General features: G+C 46.8%; 2 protein-coding genes across 3 annotated transcripts; both read right to left on the bottom strand.

Annotated features, from left to right (window-relative positions):
* Window positions 1–5,281: 5,281 nt before the first annotated feature.
* On the bottom strand, window positions 5,282–13,236 carry pwwp2b (PWWP domain containing 2B). 2 transcript variants are annotated; one of them, XM_037466231.2, is made up of 3 exons: window positions 12,770–13,236; window positions 8,840–10,559; window positions 5,282–6,835 (listed from the first exon to the last, which is right to left on the bottom strand). In XM_037466231.2, the coding sequence occupies exons 1-2, from the start codon at window positions 13,027–13,029 to the stop codon at window positions 8,840–8,842; spliced, it is 1,980 nt and encodes a 659-aa protein (XP_037322128.1). In that variant the 5' UTR covers window positions 13,030–13,236; the 3' UTR covers window positions 5,282–6,835. The 2 variants fall into 2 exon arrangements, with proteins under 2 accessions (XP_037322128.1, XP_062422495.1); XM_062566511.1 differs by having other exon boundaries at window positions 8,844–10,559.
* A 171-nt stretch (window positions 13,237–13,407) lies between these two features.
* Window positions 13,408–19,369, bottom strand: LOC119214222 (leucine-rich repeat-containing protein 27-like). Its single transcript, XM_037465843.2, has 11 exons — window positions 19,037–19,369; window positions 18,638–18,917; window positions 18,355–18,485; window positions 18,092–18,150; window positions 17,558–17,710; window positions 16,649–16,832; window positions 15,925–16,065; window positions 15,392–15,491; window positions 14,786–14,859; window positions 14,053–14,173; window positions 13,408–13,945 (listed from the first exon to the last, which is right to left on the bottom strand). Exons 2-11 carry the CDS (start codon window positions 18,878–18,880, stop codon window positions 13,820–13,822), a joined length of 1,332 nt encoding a protein of 443 aa, XP_037321740.1. The 5' UTR covers window positions 18,881–18,917; window positions 19,037–19,369; the 3' UTR covers window positions 13,408–13,819.
* Window positions 19,370–19,729: the final 360 nt, after the last annotated feature.

Genomic DNA, 19,729 nt, shown 5'->3' with positions numbered 1-19,729 from the left:
GGTAACCATTGACCTCCACTTCCTCCTGATCTTATCGTCATTCAATAAAACGTTTGTGTCAGACGTTTTACAGCTGCAGCTGTTTGATTCCCAGGCCTAATGCCAACTTTGGATCCTGAGCACTTCCATCCAGCTATCTGCTAGGAGTACTCAGTATAAACTTCTGCAATTTCCCTAAGCAGTTGTCTGCATATATATATATATATATATATATATATATTCTACACATATATTAAGTACATATATAAGTCTGTCTTGTAGTCAACGTTTCCACCTCATCAGCGAACCTATTGGTGTTCCTCCTTACACCCACATGGAGTATGTTATGTTCCCCCTTAAATAGCAGCTCTTACCACCCAGGCGTCTTTTTCCACCTTTTCGTTTCACATCTGCTTCTACCTCGCCAAGGACGACTTACAGCGACAAATAGAGCGACTTTACATGACAGAAAAAAGATTTCAATGGAGGTCTCAAAAGTTGTTACAGCCTCAGTTGCATTCAAGGTCAAACGTCAATCATGCTTGATCCCCCTGCATTTGAACATTTTAAGACACAGCCAGCTTTCTATAAATCCAGCGGACCCCTTTAACCACTCAGGCCATTTGTGCCGCATTTCCTCAACAACACGCATGAGCCCTCGTGGTCGATTCCACGGTGGTCTGTGACGCAATAATTAGTCAGCCGGGTCTTATTATTATCCTGTCATTTTCATTTTCACACGCACGCCACAGACGGTCTTGCTTCCTATGGCGAGAGTGGCGCACTGGTGGGTTGAAAAGCATTCGGGGATGTGATGCTTCACCAATGCGGCGCGCTGACAACGGATGAGGTAGTAATCGGGGGTAAAGACAAAGGCCAGGTGAGACCGAGCCAAACAGAACAATTGGGGGGTAAAAAAAAGACTACACATCAAGCTGGACGATTCGCATCAAGACGACATCTTTGCGAAGCTACTTCAACACGAGGGTACTGAGGAATCGCTCACGGTTTCCCTTTTTCTGTGTGTCTCGGCGCGCGAGCCCATCCCCCTTCAGTCCCTGCAGCCAGACGAGAGCAGGCAGGCTGGTGGAGTTGGGGGCAGGGCGACTCCCTTTCTTTCAGCCTCCGGAGCCTGCTGACAGCTGCTCGGGGAGGCCTGGGGCCTGCTGCTCACCACAGCCACATCCTGGAGGATTCAGGCGAAGGCGAACGCACATGCGTGCCCACGGCCGGCCTCAGACCGGAGCAACCTGAGACAAAAGACCAAAGGCCTGGTGTTTACTCAATCTGTCCACTCGTGTTAATATTTGAGGGATCCCTCGTGGCAGCGAGAGGGACAGGACACACAAACGCGCCGTTTAACGGTTTAAGTCCATCACAACCGACGGCTGCTTCCTGTCGGCGGCCCAAGCTGTAATTACCCGGGTCCCGCGGCTTGACCTGTAGGCTGTCATGTCAAAAGTGTTAACCGCACCCAGGTTGTTGAGAAATGGATCTATTCTCTTCCTGGAAACGCGTTGGGTGAGTTTGGAAGAGGCCACTTGTGTGGCAACAATAAGATTAGAGAAAATAAAGTAAAAAATGTGGCTGCTGGTAACACATTATATGTGAAATATGCTTAATCAGAGCTAGAATCATCATTGGTGGTGTTTACTAACCTTATTAGAGTGTAAATGCAAAGATTAAGCGGGGCTGCTAGCTGTCACCACATAACACCAGCCGAATGTGTCCAAGTCCAAAATGATTAACTCGGATCAATAAAGAGAAAAGAAGCCTGGCCGGCTAACTTAAACCGTCCATACACACGACAGCAGTGAGAAACGTCTCCGAGGCATCAAAGAAAAACTGTCCCGTGCACGGCTGTGGATGCGTGCCAAGGCTTACCATGCCATTTGCACAGTGTCTCCGGGGACCGGTGGAACACGTCAAATGAACCACAGCGCGCCAGGCAGCGCGGGGATCATTTTCCTCATGACTGTACAGCTGAGAGGAGCACATTTCCACACACTACGAGCAAAGGCATCCTCTGGGGGATTACAATGCAAGTGTGTTTGTGTTTCATCTTTTTAGTCTGGTGGTCAAAATGAACCAAATGCTTAGTAGAATTATCTTATAACCTCATAATTTTGACAGAAATGTTGTCTTAACAACTATATAAGTATATAGTCTCACTATTTGTACATTCACTTCCTCTGTAACTTGCTGACCTCCGGTTGGTTTGGTCTGCTGTGCCACACCTAAGTGAGTAAGAGAATATTCCCATTAACATTCACATCGTGTTACTCCTAACACGGGACCACCCAAAGGGCCTAATCTGGGCTACACAGCAGACATGTTGGCTGAACAATGTCAAGGCAGGTTGGACTTTCTTAGCCCTGGCTCTCCTCTTGCGAGCATCCCCTCACACAGGCAGGCCAGGCTTCCTCCACAGTTAATTACGGCCACAGCTTGCATGGAGGCATATCATTAGCAGTAATTGCACACGGCATCCCATTGCCATGTGCCTCCCTTTTCTTTTTTTTCCCCTCTGTCCCAGATTTACGCTGCACTGATCCATGAAGGAAGAGTGCAGCCCTCCACATGCTCTGAATGGACGACTACTGAGGCTTTTGTGAACAAGCGTGGGCTTCAGAGAGGGGTGGATACAGATAAAAAAAAAAATAGAAATAGCCACATGTTGCCACATGTGGATAGATGGCGCAGTCAGCTGCAGGAAATACAGGGATTAGCGTGAGGCAGAGGGTGTTTGTTGTGTAAGCAAAGTGAAAAAAGGAGCATGTGTTTTCACATCAACAGCGGGTGCAGGTTGAAGAACTGGTCGGCACACGTTGAACCATAAACTCTGCGGTTTCAAACCGAGACACAATAAGCCGGTATCATCTCTGCCGCCTGTGCAGATGGAAAGGAGTGGGCGGCTGCAGCACGCCACCGCACACCACCTGTACGGAACCGGGCCTGCTGGGCTTACGTAACATCGTACCAGAGAGCTCTCTTCCGCCTTCCATCTCCAACACTCCCACTGACCCAGTCCTGAGATCAGCTGTTCTCCTAGCGTGGATCCACATGGTGCTTCATGCGATCCATAACTGTCCATAGGACAGCCTTAACGTAGCTTAAGGTTAGCTTGTTCAGTGCTTGAGCTCGCTAAAAACACACAAGGCCGCAGACGTTGGTGCCTTCAGGAATGTCATGTTGTATGTTCACACATGAGGTTTTACTCTCCCTGGGAGCTCTGTCTTCAACAAGTCCATTTTCAACATTAAGGAGAAATACCGTTTGAGGAAATAAAATGAGTAAATTACAAGCTCGAGTGTTTGTATGCTTTCACACTGGTGAATAAAAGGTCTTACAATGGCAGATAATATTTGCATGTGAATGCCAACATGCCCCGTGTGATTAAATCTGAGGAGACGTTTTCTCCCTTCCAGGCCTGGAGGAAAACCACAGTGGAAGGTTGGCTCCTCCTCAGTAAAAGCTGCCCCCCAGGACGGTAAATTTCCCTCCGCTACGGTCAATGCTGCCGAATCCCCCCACCGGGCCTCACCTGCCTGCACAATGTGGTGGATGGACACGCAGCAACAGCCACAGAGCCAAACACGGACCGGGGCAGCGAGGACTTGCCAGCAGTAAGAAAACCAATAAAGACGTAATAAACACACAGATAGTTGGCTTTATCTGCAGTATATATCACAGCTCTGTTTGCACCGGGAAGACACGGACCTTTTATCCATGAATAATAGACAGCGGTGTTGCATAAGACGACCTGAATTCGAGACGCTATCTTGAAATGGTGTTTGACGTCATCCATACAGCCTCACTGATGGTTACTCATTCGGAGCTTTAGAAAATACAGTACGAGGCAGTAGACATTTGGGCCATCAGATGTTTTTTGTTCCTTTAGAATGTAAAAAAACACAAACTATTAACTATTATTAGGAAATGTTTGACCTTTTAGGGAAGGATCCAAGATTGACACACTAAATGTGAAGCTACTGCCATGGAGACTGTACAATTTCTGTGACCTTCTGTTGAAGAAAAAAAACCTTGTAAATCCAACAGGAAGTCAGCCATTTTGAATACAAATAAAAAACTCCTTGATTATATATTATATTTTAGTAGCAATGTCAGACTTTGTTCTTTCTCTGTTGAAGCGGAGCTTTGGGGCAGCTTTGGTCAAAATGGAAACAAAGTGCAGAGTTATGAACCGTGTGACGGGAGACAGTAGTGTGAAATGAGAGCAGGCTGAGCCTTTAAGGCCAAGTGACCTGATCAGAGAGATGGTCAGGCAGGGGTCACCTCACCATAACCGGCCTTTCCACTGAGCCGCACAAAGTCCTTACGCAACACGCACACTCAGCCACTCCTGTTTGCATCAGGCAGGCTACAAATCATATGGCAAGGCCACATCCATCACAAAGGATCTTTTTGTCTGGCTTTGTGTGCCAATTAATGCACTAGTTCAGCTCCATTTCTAGTGTTTTCAGGAATGTTCGTTGTTTTAACCTTTAAAAGGACAGACAGGCCTTACAGGAAAGGGGGGGTAGGGAGAGAAAGAGGCCGCTGTGCGTTTCCTAGGGTTTGAATTCCTTTTACGTTGTTCCTACATCAAATAAAAACATCAAAGAAGCGGCACTACTTTCAGCAGCAAAGACACCCACAGAGAGCCCATTTGCAAAGTAAATCCTCAATAGCCTTATAAATACATCTATTCCTGACATGTATTAAAAAAGTACCCTGACATCAATTTTGTATATCACTTAAGGAAAGTAGGGAGATTTGGGAGTGACAGATGTATCAAATAGTTGTCACAACTGAAGCCACACAGGGAGAGAAGTATTGTGTTTTGGAGCAGCGTATGGGTCCAAATCTGTGGGACATTAAGTCCTACATTCACAACAATGCAGATGTTATGGTTCCTGGGACGATGGTACAGGCTCACTTCTTCCTAATCCTACACCGATGGTTTTGCACCACTAAATAACTCGGATGACATCGCCATGACAGACATGACATATGACACAGCGTGGGTATTGCTTTATATTTTATTTTATGTACAGTACATGTAGAAAAAAAACAGAACAAAAAAAAAAGGTAGGCAATAACATTGACCAACATGGGCAACAGTAGACAGCCACGTTGCTCTTACGTGGGGAAATCCTGGCGGCCATTTTCCCTCTCAAGTATACACACACGGTCCCACTCCTCGTTGAGTAAGTAAGGCGCCTGGACACCAGCAGGGATCGACAGCAAACAGTCAAACCGCGGATTATCCAAATGCTAGGAGTGCGTTAACTGACCCCCCCCCCCCACCACACACACACACACATCTCCTACAGACAGAGGAGCAGGTTTCCAGCGTCCATTGGAACGAGGCCCTGCGGCAGGCTCACGTTGACGAGCGGGTCGGCTAGGGGCCATCGTCTGTACGTCTTCATTCTTGATTTATTTATTTATTTCTAATACAGACCGGGCTTTGCGCAACAGCCTTTCAACAGTCTCTTGACTCTGCAGACCACCTCCCCCCCTTATTCCAACAGTGCTGCTTGCAACACAAGAAGGTCACTAAAGGTCAGTCTGCCTTTGCTGGAGGACTCAATAACCGCAGGCTCCGACTAGTAGAGAGCTTTTGTCCAGAGATGCTCAGTAAGTTGTCTTCACAGTATTCTTACAGCATGTTATTATTATTATTATTATTTGTTTCTCCCAACATCACTGATAAAGCTTTAACTGATAATGCATAGGGGGCACATTTGTTCACACATGTTTCTCCAGTGGAAATGATCAACGTGGATTTTCTGTAGTGTGTGTGTGTGTGTAGCAGATAAACTGAGATAGAAATGCACCCAGAGTCGAATGCGGGGAAAACAGTGTACACAACCATCCGTGTCTGCCGTCCCCAAAAACGTACAATAAAATAAAATGTGAAAAAGAAAGACGTCTTCTTTTTTTTTTGTATCTCAAAGGCCATGGATAGTCAACCACAAAGACTTCTGAGCTCCCCTGCTGCCTATCAGGGCGGTAATCTCGCAATAGTGTCTAAGACAGTGAGCTTACAGCAGGCCACAAAAGGTACAGATAAAGTGCTTTTTTTCTTTCTTCTTAAAACGTGAAGCTTTAAATAATTAAAGTAATGTTAAAAAAAAAAGAACAGTTCTTAGACATGGAGGGGGATGCTTGCAGACATGAAGTTAAAAATGAAATGGAAGGGGGACGCAACATGACTGTGTAGGAGTAGAGTTCAGCACAAACACAACCACAGATCCAAATAAGGTCGCCGAAAGCCTTGGAGGATGGAACACTGATAACCACGTCTCCATGGAGCCGCTCACATTTCCAGGAGAAGATTCGGGGGTAAGACTTTTCAAACCGCGGCCAAACCGCTCATGTCCAAGTGTGAGAGGGGGGGGAAGCTACCTGCTTCCTCTGGCCCGACAGGGGGTCTGGACCTCGCACCAGCTGGGAGGGCCGCGGTGAAGAGCAGCAGATTGAGAGGATTTGTAAGTGTCATAATAAACCTTTACAGATAATAAATACATTTTGGGTCCTTGTAGTGTCTTTTTCCAGCTCTATTGAAATATGATTAAATCTAGACAAAAGAAAAAAGGACAAGAAAGGAATAAATCGGTTCATAGTAGACCATGAGATGCCTGGCCTTTTTTTTCTCTTCCGTATCCAGCCTCAACAAAGCTCCACCTTGGCGGACATTTTTTTTCATACAGCCTTGTGGGAAAGAAAAAAAAAAAAGGAAAAAAAAGGTAGCCATGGCAACCGCACGTACTCCCTCCTGGGTCTTGATGATACAGTCTGAGAATTCAGAAAAGAAAAATACACGGGACCAGCCTTTGGTCCTCAGCCTCTACAGAGAGAAAGAGAAAAGGAAAAAGTCAGTGAGACAGTGAGCAAGCGACGCAGGTGGTGCATCAGGACACTCTTAAGAGAGACGGCTAGTTCCTCAACATGTCACATCAAGCCATCTGGGGCACAACCATCTGAAGCTTTCCAACTCGCTGTGACCAAGCAAAGAAAAACACAAAAAAAGGGCCAAAAAAGCCTTGACTCAACCTCTCACTGTGTCTTTTCTCAACCTCCTCTTTACTCTCATAACAGAGTAAACAAGGGGAGCTGGGAGCAGCCTGTCCGTCTCTCATATCACTCAAAAGGGAATATTTAACCTTCCGATTGTGTGCTGCTGGGGGGAAGCTCAGCAAAGCCAGTTTGACAGCGCGCTGCTGAGGCATAACTGAATTGCTTTCATTGTGCTAAAAGAGGGGCCATCTATTTACAAGCTATTCCAGTGGACAGTGAGCAGTGCAGCCTGGGCCCTTATTAAAGCTGGAAAGAGCAACACAGTCGAGGCCAGTGGCATCACGATCACAGCACAAACCGGGTCTCTCTTCGCTCTGGACATGAAATCCAGTTGCTCCATTGCGCTCATGTTAGCTTCGTAATTCCACTGTGCTTTCATGCTAAAGTTTAAAGAAGGTGCTAGATATGAGATTAGGGTCATTTAGATCAACACAGCAACGCCCTCCCTTCAGGGAGACATTAATAACAATATATCTTTTACCGCAGCCCGGTGGAGGGGGCAGGGGTCGGCCGATACGGTCACGTAGGTTAATGTTTACTTACTCAAGTAACGCTTGCTCGGAGGCTGTACGTAATGGGAGAAGCTTCTTCAGTGCAAAAAAATAAAAGCCAACAAAATGCGTTCACGGAATTATTGTGCCTCCACATACGCAGAAAGAGGTCACCGTGGTTTACCAAACGCAAAAACAAGTCTAAAGCTTTGGACTTAAAGCCATCACCAAGGCCACCAGATACTGATGTACATGAAGCAGAAAGCAGTGGTTTGGGGGTTGAGTTACTCATGGTATGCATTGCTGCTTCGCACACAGCAGTTCATTCATGACATAAATGTAGCTGGTGTCCTTGAATCGGATGAACTAAAAACATTTGTTGGAATAAACAGGGTTGGTGCAGAATCAAATTCACTCTGCCCTTGCACCCCCCCTCCCCCGAAAAAAGGTGTACCTTGAAAATCACCATATTAGTCATTATTAAAGACAAATGAAAAGGCAAAGCGCCGGGTACCGTCTGAAGTGTATTCACAGTTCAAAAGGAAATACAATGAAACCTGCTAATTCTGTGCAGTGACTCCTATCAAAGTGAGGTGCATTTTAAATAGACAAGCTCAACGCCGTCACGGTCTCTCATTCAATCTGCAGGGTACGCGACGGTATGGAATATCATTAGCATGCCGGGGGTCTAGGGTGTGAACATTTACAGAATACGCAGCTGCTTTCTGAGACACACGCTGGCAAAAAATGTAGATTTGTGAACCTCAGGACGTTAAAGGCATTTATATTTCCTTTCCTCAACTGACTACAATAATGGCAGCTGGTTATATGAGGGATTTGAAAACGATTTCACGACTGCAAAGCCTAAAAATAATTAGTGGTTTGTCCTTTTTTGGGGTTATGGTACAGATGAAGTTCCATAAGTCTATAATTAAGTCTGTTTGCCATGTTTGTTAACAATTTAAAGAAAAGAAATACAAGTGGCACATACCTTAAAATAAAAACCAAAATGAACATTACAATATATAAAGTACTTAAAGCCAATGCTTGTGTAGTAGACACATATGTGGTTGTTTGGGTTGAGTTGGACATGTTGATGTACTTTTCTGGTGCCTTGGGGGGTCAGAAGGAGCGAGTGAATCACACACATCACTTAAATGATGCAGGTGAGAGATCAAACGCGTTGGTTCTGGTCACCTCCCCATTCATAACCCCGACCCATTTTAAGTCTTTGTAAGCACAGGGACACATTTGTCCCCAAACAGAACCACGTGTGAACTGACCTACGTGTCGCCGTGGGACAGCAGCGAGGTAATCTCCGGGCCCATGGGGCCCACGGCCTTGGCCGCCTCAAGGATGGCTCTCCGGTACATCCCTTTCTTCTTGCGGTTAAAGCGGGACCTGAACAGCTCCCTGAAGGGCGACAGCTTGGCCACGGACAGCTGGGAGGTGGTGGGGGAGCCGAACCACGCCACCTTCGCCTGGGGCCACTGGGCCTCGCAGCTGGCCGTCTCCTGCTTGCGGGCGCCGCTGATGCTGAGGACGCGCGCCGGCCACCAGGGGAAGCCGTGGATCTTGCCCCACACGATGTCGCCCACCGCCACGGCGTGGCCCTCCTCCGTCACACACTTTGTCATGCTGCGGGTGTGGAGGCGCACCGTGAGCGGCGGCACCGTCTTGCAGTCCTCCCGCGCCGGCACAGAGGACGAGGTCACGGACAGGTCTTCTCCCGGGGCCAGGTCGCACAGCTCCGGCGAGGTGCCGTCGGAGCTGAAGGACTTGGACTCGTCGAGGCTGTCGCTGCTGCAGACCGACAGGCTGGACGAGTCCGCTTTGCGCTTACGGAAGTTGATGAGGAGGGTGAGGTCGCTGTGGACGCGCTCCACCTCCTCCCCCGAACTCCCCGACCACAGCTCCAGGGAGTTTTTCCCTTCCCCCGAGTCCTCAGAATGCGGGAGGCATGGACCGGGCACCTTGGGGCTCGGTCTCCTGGTGCCTCCTACGAGCTCCGCCTCGTACTCCACCAGGCTCACCTCAGCCTCCCTCTGAACGGGTCTCAAGTGGATCTTTGGAGATGGCAAGTCCTGACCCACGGTGGTGAAAGGCCTGGTGAGTTTGAGTTTGGGGATGGACACGGTGAGGCCGGACCTGGTGGCATCTAAAATGTGCCGCTGCTCCTTGGTGGGACCAGAAGGCGTGTTGCCGTTTTCTGCCACGCCGTTCTGCGCCAGCTGTTTGGGGCAGAACGGTTTGACTGACCCGTGGACTCTGGCGGGGATCTTCATGACCTCCCCCTTCCCCTGTGGCGTGCTGTAAGAGATCTTTATGACAGGACTGTGGGGGATGACCACACCTCCGGGGAACTTCTCCCCTTCGGGTTCCACCCGTTTGTCTTTCCTGAGTCGCTTGGTGTCGAGGCTGTTGCCATTTTCGCGTCTCTTTGCGTCTTTGGCGGCGACCACATCCTCTTTTCTCGACAGCTTGGAGGGGACATCCTTGTCCTCGCCATCTTCGTCGCTCTGTAGTGCATTCTCCTTTCTCGAGGTCTTGGAAGAGTTGCTCATGCCGTCTTTGCTGTCCTCGTCACTGTTCAGCGTGTTCTTGCACTTTTCGCACAGCACCTGCCGCGGCCGCAGACGGATGGTGCTTATGGTCATGCGGCCGGGCTCTCGCGTCCGCCTCTTCTTCCTCTTGATTGGTCGCGGAGGGGGCTGAGGTACCCATTGGCTGTAGCTGCGGCGCACCCATAAGGGCGGAGGGAAGGGGGCTCCTTCAAAATAAGGAGGGTAAGGAGTCTCCCCAGCGGGCACTGGTGTGGGTATAGGGCAGGGAAGAGGGCTTTCTGGGATAGTGTTTTCATCCTTTGGTCTGTGCGAAGCCTGGCAAGGAGATTTGGAAACCGGCTCCTCGCTCAGAACTTCAGGGACTTCTTGACAAACCGGTGTAGATATTGTGCAGTCCCCGCGTTTAGTTGTGAATTCGGGTAGACAGAACAGCCCAGTTCTAAGAAAAAGCAAAAAAAAAACAGACAAATGAACAACTGGGCGTCTCATTGAGCTTCATTAGATTGCTTCAGTGAAGTTTGTACAAGCCACTGTGAACTAGCAGTGTTCTTACAGATGAAAAACATTTCTTGAATATCTGAGTTAAGCAATCTCCTCCACAGGAGAGATAATGGCATGCCGAGCGTGCATTTTACTGTGTCCGATAATCTAAGGCCACTGGGACGGCACAAATCAAATCCCTTGCCGTTTCAAATAGGGTGGGGATTTAAATAAAACAGCACCCAGATCTGTTGAAAGCCTTCCCTACAAGTGAAAACCTATTTGACTGTTTTGATCTGCTTCAGCTGGACACACTGACACTCTCCCTGTCACCTGTATGCTGAACATTCTTCACGTGTGGGGGATGGGGTCCACGAGCAGCCAGGCGATTATCCGTCCTGCTGTCTCAGGCAGCAAAAATGTAGCAATAGTATCACTGACTCTGACTGAGTGATTTTATGCCCCCCCCCCCCCTTTCCCAGAGCCCAGCAAACATGTCCAAAGAAGGCTCATCTGCCAAGTGGTCTTTGAGAGGTGGCTGGCAGGCAACAGTAACATGGCTGTGCTGCTTTAGTCAGGAGACGGCACACAAAGAGACAACAGGATGCCCAGGAACAACCCCCTCTCCCCAACATCTGACTGAACAAAAACAGTCCCATGAATCACTGGGGATTCAGAGATGTACGGGAAGGAGCCAGGAGATTTCACTTTTGTTTTTGCATTTGCGGCAATTCGGGGCGAGATTGTTAATTAGCGCTCGTTTGGGGAGCCAGTGTCCCTCCCCAGGAGGAGAAACCGGCAGGCACCTCCGAATTATAGTCTCTCGAGGCGGCTTGTTCCTCTCACCTTTTTTTTTTTTAATACACACACGCTCCCATAGCAGCCAAATATTGGCCTTCGCAGTGATTGACGCCGCACGAGCAGGGCAGCCTGTGACAGGGTACAGGCCGTGCTCGTTAAGCACAGTACAAGGACGCAGCATATGACCATTCACGGTTTACACGTTGTGTACAGTGTAACCAAACGCAGAGATCTGTGCGACCGATCGGCCCCTAGATGTTGACATGTAACATTTTTTTTTTTTTTTTAAACCTGTAGGAGACAATGACAGGAAACGTGTTGCCATGAGCTGAAAAGGAAGGAGAAGTCAAACTCTGTCAGTGACAGGGCCTGAAATATAAGCCTATTTTAAAGTTATTTCAAGGCCTGTCTTTCCCACTTGGCTGGGTTATTTCAAGGGCTGCTTGAGCTTCCACATGAAAACCCATCTAGGCATACTAAGGGGCAAAGCTGCTCAGATTCTGATTTTGGTAGTCTATAAATAGTCCAAAGCCAGTGGCTTTTAAAAAAGGTGCGCAGGGCTTATACATGTGACACACAAAACACACACACCAGAGGCAGATAAGCCACTGATTAATGTAAATTGTTTAATCTTGTTGTTTTCTCATTTACAGAGCATTGTGTTTCCTTTTTAACTGGCTAGATGTGGGCCTCATCTTGTCAAGCACAGAGTTTAACATGGTACCTGAATCTCATCGGTGTCAGGTTTAAAGAAAAGCCATTACAGTTGAGCTCGGTCAAATCCCACATGTATCTTTATTGCCATTTTCCATTGTTTCTGCAGATCACAAGTGACTGGCTGTGTGAAGAGCCATTGGTCACATCAGCCACTGTATTGGAGATTGAAGCATTACTCGAGAAAATGAGCACACAATGCACTGGCAGCTGTGCGTATGAACGCGTAAACACCTAATTTATAGAGTAGTGTTCAGCCCCGGCCTTATATTCAATACCGTTGAGCTGCTCAGTACTTGATAAGGCTAACAATAAGCTATCTGTGAACCCAGGGACATTAGTTAATGTTCAAGAGAAGTTATAGACAAACTAAGTAGACATGGGCACTTACTCGGCATTCAGTAACCATTCGTAGCAAAGCAACGCGTTTTGGAAGCTCAATATGAGCTAAAATTAAGTCAGTTTGCCGTTAGCCGACTAGCTAGCATATAGCTGGCCTCTTAGCTACGAGTCTTTGCTATGGAGGCCCAGTCGGCTAACAGCTAAAAGCTAGCATCGACTTGTTAGCATCAAAGGTACATTAGCCGTTACCTGAGTTTAGCAAATTCATTTCAAAGATAAATCAAAGCGGGGAAAACTGTAAATAACACTCACTTTTTGTTGCAATCAAGCAATATTCCCGTATAGCTCCTTTCTCGGTAGGTCAGCGTCACCACCAGTGTATCGTTAACTATTTGATCGATAGTGACAGGTACCCGAGAGCCGGCCCGCAGCTCCTCGGCCACAGCCTCCATGTTTCCCGGCGTCAAGTGTCCGGCTCGGCGGTGCTCGATCCCGGCCAAGGGAGCCACGGTCGCGTCGGCTAAAGATCCGTCTCCCCTTCGATATCGGAGCAGGAGGCTACACCAGGGCATAAAATGACGCCATCACCCCCACCAAGTCAATTACAACAGCACTGCCACCGCTGACATCACGCTCCCTGTGCTAGAGCAGAAATCTCTCAAGACAAGGCCTACCCTCTCCTCGTCTCACTTTGACTTGTTTAATGCCATTCACAAGTGTGGGGATGCCTCCGTTTTCCATAGCGGCAGGATAATGGCGTTTTGCTCCAAAGTTAAACCACCAGTGCACGCAACATTTGATCAAATATGGATGGATTTCGTAACATGTTCTAAACGTCGTGAAATTGAACAAATGTTAGATCAAATGTGAGAATAAATATTAATTAATCCTCGGAATATACAGCATACAGCAATTGCTTTAGTATTTACGGTGATAAAGAGAAGGTGGGTTTAAACGTTAAAATAAATGATTTCCCAGGTTTATCTACTTATTCACACTGTAGTTTAGTTGTATTCCAAGTCATGGTATTTCAGATAGTTGACAAAGGGAATATGATATGTCGTTTGAGTTATTTTCTTTTACTGAATAGATTCATTTCCAAACGTAAAGAAGTGACAGTACCATACCGACTGTGCTCATTTGAGGTGGATGATTATGAGCTCATATAAATGGTAAATGTGACTAAACTTTGCATAATGGAAAGGGTGTTTTGCGTTACACTTCAAAACACACATGGAGTAAATGCATTTCATCTTTATTTTCTATTATATGAGAACTACAATGGTCCTTGATGAAGTTCTTGGTCTTGACGTCAAATACTGAGAATAGATCAAAAAAAAACCTCAAAACTCAAACAGAACACTACAATCCCTGGTACTCGTCAATGAAACTAGGCCACGTGTCTCCATTGAAAATGGCAAAACACTTTCCAAGATCGCCCCCCTGATTCCTCTTCCTCTCCAAGAGCCGAGCCTGCAGCCTCCTCATCTGTCATTTGAAGCGGGGGGGGGGAGAAAACACAAAACAAACTGAGATCAATAACCTATGAGTTCAATATAGATGAGTCGTGCGAATAATGAAGCGATGGGTCTGACCTCCTCAAAGTCTCTCTCTGCCGCTGCCATCTGGTCTGTGGTGGTGCCCGTGGGATTCCTGCGTCTCTCCTGCATCTTGTCCACGCGGGCGCTGATCCGCCGCTCCAGCTCGCGGGCTGATCTGGAAGGGGCCAGGTTAAAAGGTCAAAATATCACACCCAAATACGCAATATTTAATGTCGCTGGTGGTGTCATAGGCTTTATGTCTGGTAGCTGATTAAAAATGCAAGCGTCTGAGGTGACCATTTTCTTCCAGATCATGATTGATCCCATCAATGCAACAGAGTGGTCGGAGGCGTACTATCTAATCTGGTTTGTCTTTTTTTGGGGGCATAATGTTGCTCAAGGAGAACAAAAGAAACTGCTGATGTTTCATGGTGTGTACAGTTTCTCTTTGTCCACCAGGTGTCTCTAGCTTTCCACCTTCATTTGCATAGCTCACTATGGGAGACAATTCTGAATGCCATGTGGTGCATTCTTTATGACCCGTTGTCCCAGTATCCCCATGGCTCAGGAAGCTGTGTATCACTTTTCTATCAACCAAATTTCTCTCTGATAAAATAGGCTCAGTTGTCTGCCATGGTTCGAAAACATTGTGCCATATCAATTTCCAGTTTTAAACTAAACAAAGGAACAAACATTCCTGGCCAGCAAATCTAATTGTGCTTCTTGTAGTGGCCCGGGTTCAGGTCTGTGTGCGCCACTTATGTGTGGACAGTGTCTCAGGTTTTACCTGGTCTCTTCACACTCTGGGATGGACAATGGGGACACCTGAACCACACCAGGTTTTGAATCTGTTTCTGCTACCTGTAACGGAAGAAGAGGTGTTGTTTATCCTCATGTTGTTTGTTCTACAGAGCAGCTGTAGCCGCGGAGCAGTCTTGTTGTGTCAAACTCCCCCAAATGTGTTTCCGTCTCCGTGCTACATACTACATTGGCGTAGCTGGTCACTGTTTAAATGTCACACTATACTTCCAGCCTGAATGTGACAGCCAAATTACTTGAAACCATCCATCTGCATCGTCCGCACTTCATGTCAGCTTTGACAGCTCTATGCTGCTGCTGCTGCTGCTGCTGCTGCTTGGCTGAGGGCACCGATGCGATGCTCTCCGTCACAAACGCAGCCATCTGTTTGCTGCCTTAGACAGCACCACCCTCTGGGATCACCGACTGCGCCAGCGCTGCTACCTGAAAAGCTCATTTAGCAGCTTCTAAAGGTAATTTCCCATCATCATTGTTACAGCGCTCCACTCGGTGTGTCAGACGGGGTGCTCTACTGTCCCCTTGTGGCCAAAGAAGTTAATGGGTGGAAATGTAGGCGTAAAGCTCTATCAGATACCTCTCGCTTTCTGTGTTCTGCATGTTTCTTCTGCTGGAGACTTTTCTTCTCCTGGTTGATCTTTGCCTGGTTACGCCACTTCCGAAGAGCTTCTTGGCTCCTATAGGGAAAGCCGGAATAACAATGCTCTGTAATAGATCCATGTAGAGGAAAATGGTTCCTGGGCTAGTGTTTCCAAATGGTTGATCATTGATTATTCCTCCTTGACATTGTGACCATAGGGGGGGGTTCTCCAAAGTCACAGATGCTTCTTTGCTGGGATCCTACTATACTTGCTTTTTCACAACTACTAAAAAATGAGACTCATCAAAACCATATCGCTCTTTTCAATGTTCCTACAATCCCCAACTCATTGGCTTTTTTAGAAGAGTTGAAAATATGCTGTTTCCTCCCAGCAGGTGTGATCCCATGAAGAATATTGTTTGCAGTTGATTAAATGTAATTAAATGGTCAAAATGTAGTGCTGTGGGACAAGAGAGAGGGAATATTTGATCACATTGAACTCAAGATTCTTAAAATAGAACTCAGCTTACTTTCTCCTCTGCTCGAGAATCGCCTGCTTCTCCGCCATCTCCTTCAATGCAGCCTGTCTCCTTTCCTCTGGCCTCTCCCAATGCCGAGTGCAAGACAGGGGGGGGTGGGGAACCCCGCCGGCCCTGGTATGTGCTTTTTTTCTGATGGATAAATTGAACCAAAAATGCTTTCCTTTTATTACCCTTCTTTGCTCCAAGGCCCCGACGGAGACAGCCTGGGAGATTATTTGATGACTCTGTCCGCTCTGCAGAGAATGCCATTAAAAAGTGTTTTGCTCTCCTTTTTCCGAGCAGCTCCAAACCTCATCGAAAAAGTTAATTTACAGAAACCAAACACATCCATCTCTTCTGTCCTGCTAACAGATAGAAGAATAACACGCCCTATATCTGTACTGGTGAAACACAAATTATAGCCCACAGATATCCACTGCCTGGAAACACTGTAAACAACGGCAAGAGAACTGGTTGCTTGGCACAGAATTGTTTTTACACTTCTCTTTTCATATGAAATACAAAAAACAATGTATGACTAAATAATCAGTGAGCTTTAGAGATGCTCGTTCTTCTTTTTCAGGTGTTTATGCTAAACAAAACTAAGCTAAGCAACATCAATGCACAGAATGCAGAGTGGCACCAACTTGCTCTTCTGAATCTTAAACGTAAAGTTGACATGTTCCTGACGATGTCAATATAACGGCATAAAAAACCAAACACCTATTCTTACTTTTTGATGGCGGGAAGAAGACGTGACTTCGGGTCTCCATCTGCTGAGACCAGCTCGGCCTTTTCCAGCACGATCATCTTTTGTCTGAGTTCCCTGAACCTCTGCAGCTCGTCCTCATCCTCCTGCTCGTCCACGCTGGACCCCATCAGATCCGACAGCTGGAGCTTCTCCACCAAGGGCAGCTCTGCTGATGCAAACAACAATGTCTGACGCTTGGGCACACAGGTGGCAGTAGGCAAGACGCAGATACAGTACCAGTCAAGAGTTTGTGCACACTTTCTCATTGAATGAGAACATTTGCCAAAAAACCTTTGACTGCTACTGCAGATTTGCCAGTATTTCACCAATGAGTTAGCAGGTTAAATATTCCCTTCTTGCTGCAGAGCATCAAATCCAGAAAAATGAGAGGCTGAATGTAACTTTTACGTTTGGGATAGTTGGAGTTATCGCAGCTGAGGGGGATGCATAATCGGTTTTCATTAAAAGCTAAACTTATACTCTTAATGCGGATTGGCCCGTGGCGCCCTGTCTTCTCTTATAACCTTGTAGGCGGAGACACAGATGCTTTCGATTGAGCGGTCTGGCTCCGCACGTAACGAAGCCGCAGCCTCTCCTGTGGAGGGCCGCCTGGGTCTCCTCACAGCGATCACCTCCAGACAGCTGACTGAGAGCTCCGGTTATGAGCCGATCATTTTCATCCGGCTAAGAATATTACAAGAGCAGGAGCGAGGCCAGGGGAAAGAATAAAAAATAAATAAAGAGTCAGCCTCTCTAAGGGAACAGAAGTCACGCCAGTGAAGTGGTACCAGGGCATGTGGCTATTTTCGTGGCCAGTCGTCCTGTCTTTGATGAAATAAGAGCAGATGGCTAGAATGCGTCGACCTTGCTGTTAAGGTGCCTTTGAGTCACCTGGGGGGCTCTTCCTGGCGCTAACTGGCCGCATGGCCATGGCGCTCCTCAGGTACTGGAGGATACTCTGTAGGCCCTCGTTCACTATGTGTTGGGGTGGGAAACAGATGGGGCAGTTCCTCAGGTTCAGGCCTTTGAGGGTGATCACATTTCCTGGAAGAAAAAAAAAATCCATTAGATTAGTGATCACAGGTTACACGGTTGGCATTTAGTTGATGCTCTTATTCAGATTCATTTGTGGGCATTTGTTGGTCTTGGAATCTGTTTCTGCTCTGCTTGTATGTGTCCTACCGAGGCATCAGTATCAAAGTAGCACCTTTTCATTACCTTCATTACATTCAATGTTCCAGCGTTTTAGTTTTTAGTTTTAACAGCAGAGGAGCTAAACATATAAATATCTACCTGTGTATCGTTTCTATTTATGATCTGCATTGCCTGTAATCAAGCTCTAAACTTGCTGCCAGATCGGCTTATTGAAAGGGATGAAACCCAGAAGACTTCGCTGGCTAGTTCAGGTTGCCGACGCCAACTCACCCAACTCTGGTGGAAGTTCAGAGATGGGGTTTCCTTCCAGAAGCAGCGTTTTCAGGGACCTTGGTAAACGGAATTAAAGTTAGTTAGATAATTGTTTAGTCCTAAACTGTACAAAATTTTCAAGTATCCGATTGTACTACACTGTTATACATTTTGGCTGCTGAATCTGATACTAAAAATAACTTAAAATCATATCCAAGGTTCCCTCGGGGCGTAGTATCAATCAGCATGTATTTTAATGAGCAGGCGCATAAGTAACCTACCTATGCGAGCCAATTTCAGCGGGCAGGGATGTAATTTGGTTATTCCTGAGGTCCAGCCAGAGAAGGTTTGGCAAGCTGATGAACATTGAATCTGGCATACTGGACAGCTGGTTCCCTTCAAGATATAAATACTGAAGATGATACAACAATCAGTTATAATCAATAGATAACACGGACAGGAAATTGTTGGGCGTTTTGATCACTGCAAACCACTGCAGCATGGGCTTCTAAACGTTAGGCGAGTCGAGGTGAAAAGAAAAGGCACAGTTGTGTCCAAACTGACCTTTAGCCGGCTGTTTTTCAAAATACTCTCTGCAACGTGCTTCAGCTGGGTTCTGCTCAGACATAACGTCTCTGTTGAGTAACAGTCAGGGAGCTCCCGTTGCTCAGCATCCTGTGAAAGGATGCGGGGCGTCTGTGGTTTCACAAGACTGTTCCCAAAGACAAAGCCTAGCTGCAGGTTAGGAACCTCCTCCTCCTCTGGGGAGGACACTGTGGAAGTGACGCTGAGGTGCCTGACGTCCATTTTTCAGGTGTCTTTTTTGCTTTGGCTTCTTTGCAACCTGTGTCCGTAGAAGAGAACCCATTCAAACATCACGTGGTTTTATCCAAAGAAGCAGCGTTGCTGCTGCCTAGCGTTAGCTGGCGTTAGCATTAGCAAATAGTTGAACCAGTGACTTACCTGGGATTTAAATAAGTAACTCGTAGCCGGTGGAGGGGAGTTGGTGTCTTCTCAACACCTTGTGAAACGCTCCTAAAATAGTGTATACGAACTAATACTGTTGGAAAATGTAACGCCAAACTGGAGACACCGCCTCTAGAGTTTGACGTCGTTACCATGGCAACGGTGTCAACAGAAACTAAAACCAACGCCCCACGTGTCCTTTGGTCAAGACAGGTGGACACGGCGTTGGTTGCGGGGCCCCGTTCGTTTCTGCAAATGATTCTCATTGTCGACTTTCGCAAAAAAAGTTAAACTTCTGAGAATAAAAGCAGAGGATGCAGATGATACCCAGATCTCTTCCGCGTGACATGATGGGTCCATCGAGCATGCGCACTAGTGCTTCCTTTAGTCCAACTCTCGGCCCGGCTTCAGGTCCTCTGCCCTGGCGCATGCGCTCTTCTGAATGAATTCGACGTCAATACCTGAATTTGAATCATATTGTCAATATTGACAGTAGAGGTGCTTTTAATATGCTCATGATAAAATTATATATATATATATATATATATATATTATGAGGTTGTAATTGCTGGTAAAAAAAAATAATTGTTGTGTATAAATACACATAAAATGTACAATAAAGTGAACCTATTTCCCTTTTCATCTAGCCCAGATATACTTGATCCCAAATACAATGCCACTATTAATTTG

Source organism: Pungitius pungitius, chromosome 13 (assembly GCF_949316345.1).
Source record: "Pungitius pungitius chromosome 13, fPunPun2.1, whole genome shotgun sequence".
Lineage (NCBI taxonomy): Eukaryota > Metazoa > Chordata > Actinopteri > Perciformes > Gasterosteidae > Pungitius > Pungitius pungitius.
The sequence above is the reverse complement of the archived record's forward strand: the minus strand, read 5'-3'. Positions and strand labels throughout refer to the sequence as shown.

What these genes read in the sequence shown, in the direction of transcription:
- pwwp2b (XM_062566511.1), bottom strand. Translation starts at nt 13,029, where the DNA reads ATGCCCTGGTGTAGCCTCCTGCTCCGATATCGAAGGGGAGACGGATCT. An exon ending in TTGCTTGATTGCAACAAAAA is followed by an intron (nt 10,560 to 12,769) that starts GTGAGTGTTATT and finishes GCTTTTTCTTAG; the next exon opens with AACTGGGCTGTTCTGTCTAC.
- LOC119214222 (XM_037465843.2), bottom strand. Translation starts at nt 18,880, where the DNA reads ATGGACGTCAGGCACCTCAGCGTCACTTCCACAGTGTCCTCCCCAGAG. An exon ending in ATTCTCGAGCAGAGGAGAAA is followed by an intron (nt 15,492 to 15,924) that starts GTAAGCTGAGTT and finishes CTTTCCCTATAG; the next exon opens with GAGCCAAGAAGCTCTTCGGA. An exon ending in CAGAACACAGAAAGCGAGAG is followed by an intron (nt 14,860 to 15,391) that starts GTATCTGATAGA and finishes CTTCCGTTACAG; the next exon opens with GTAGCAGAAACAGATTCAAA.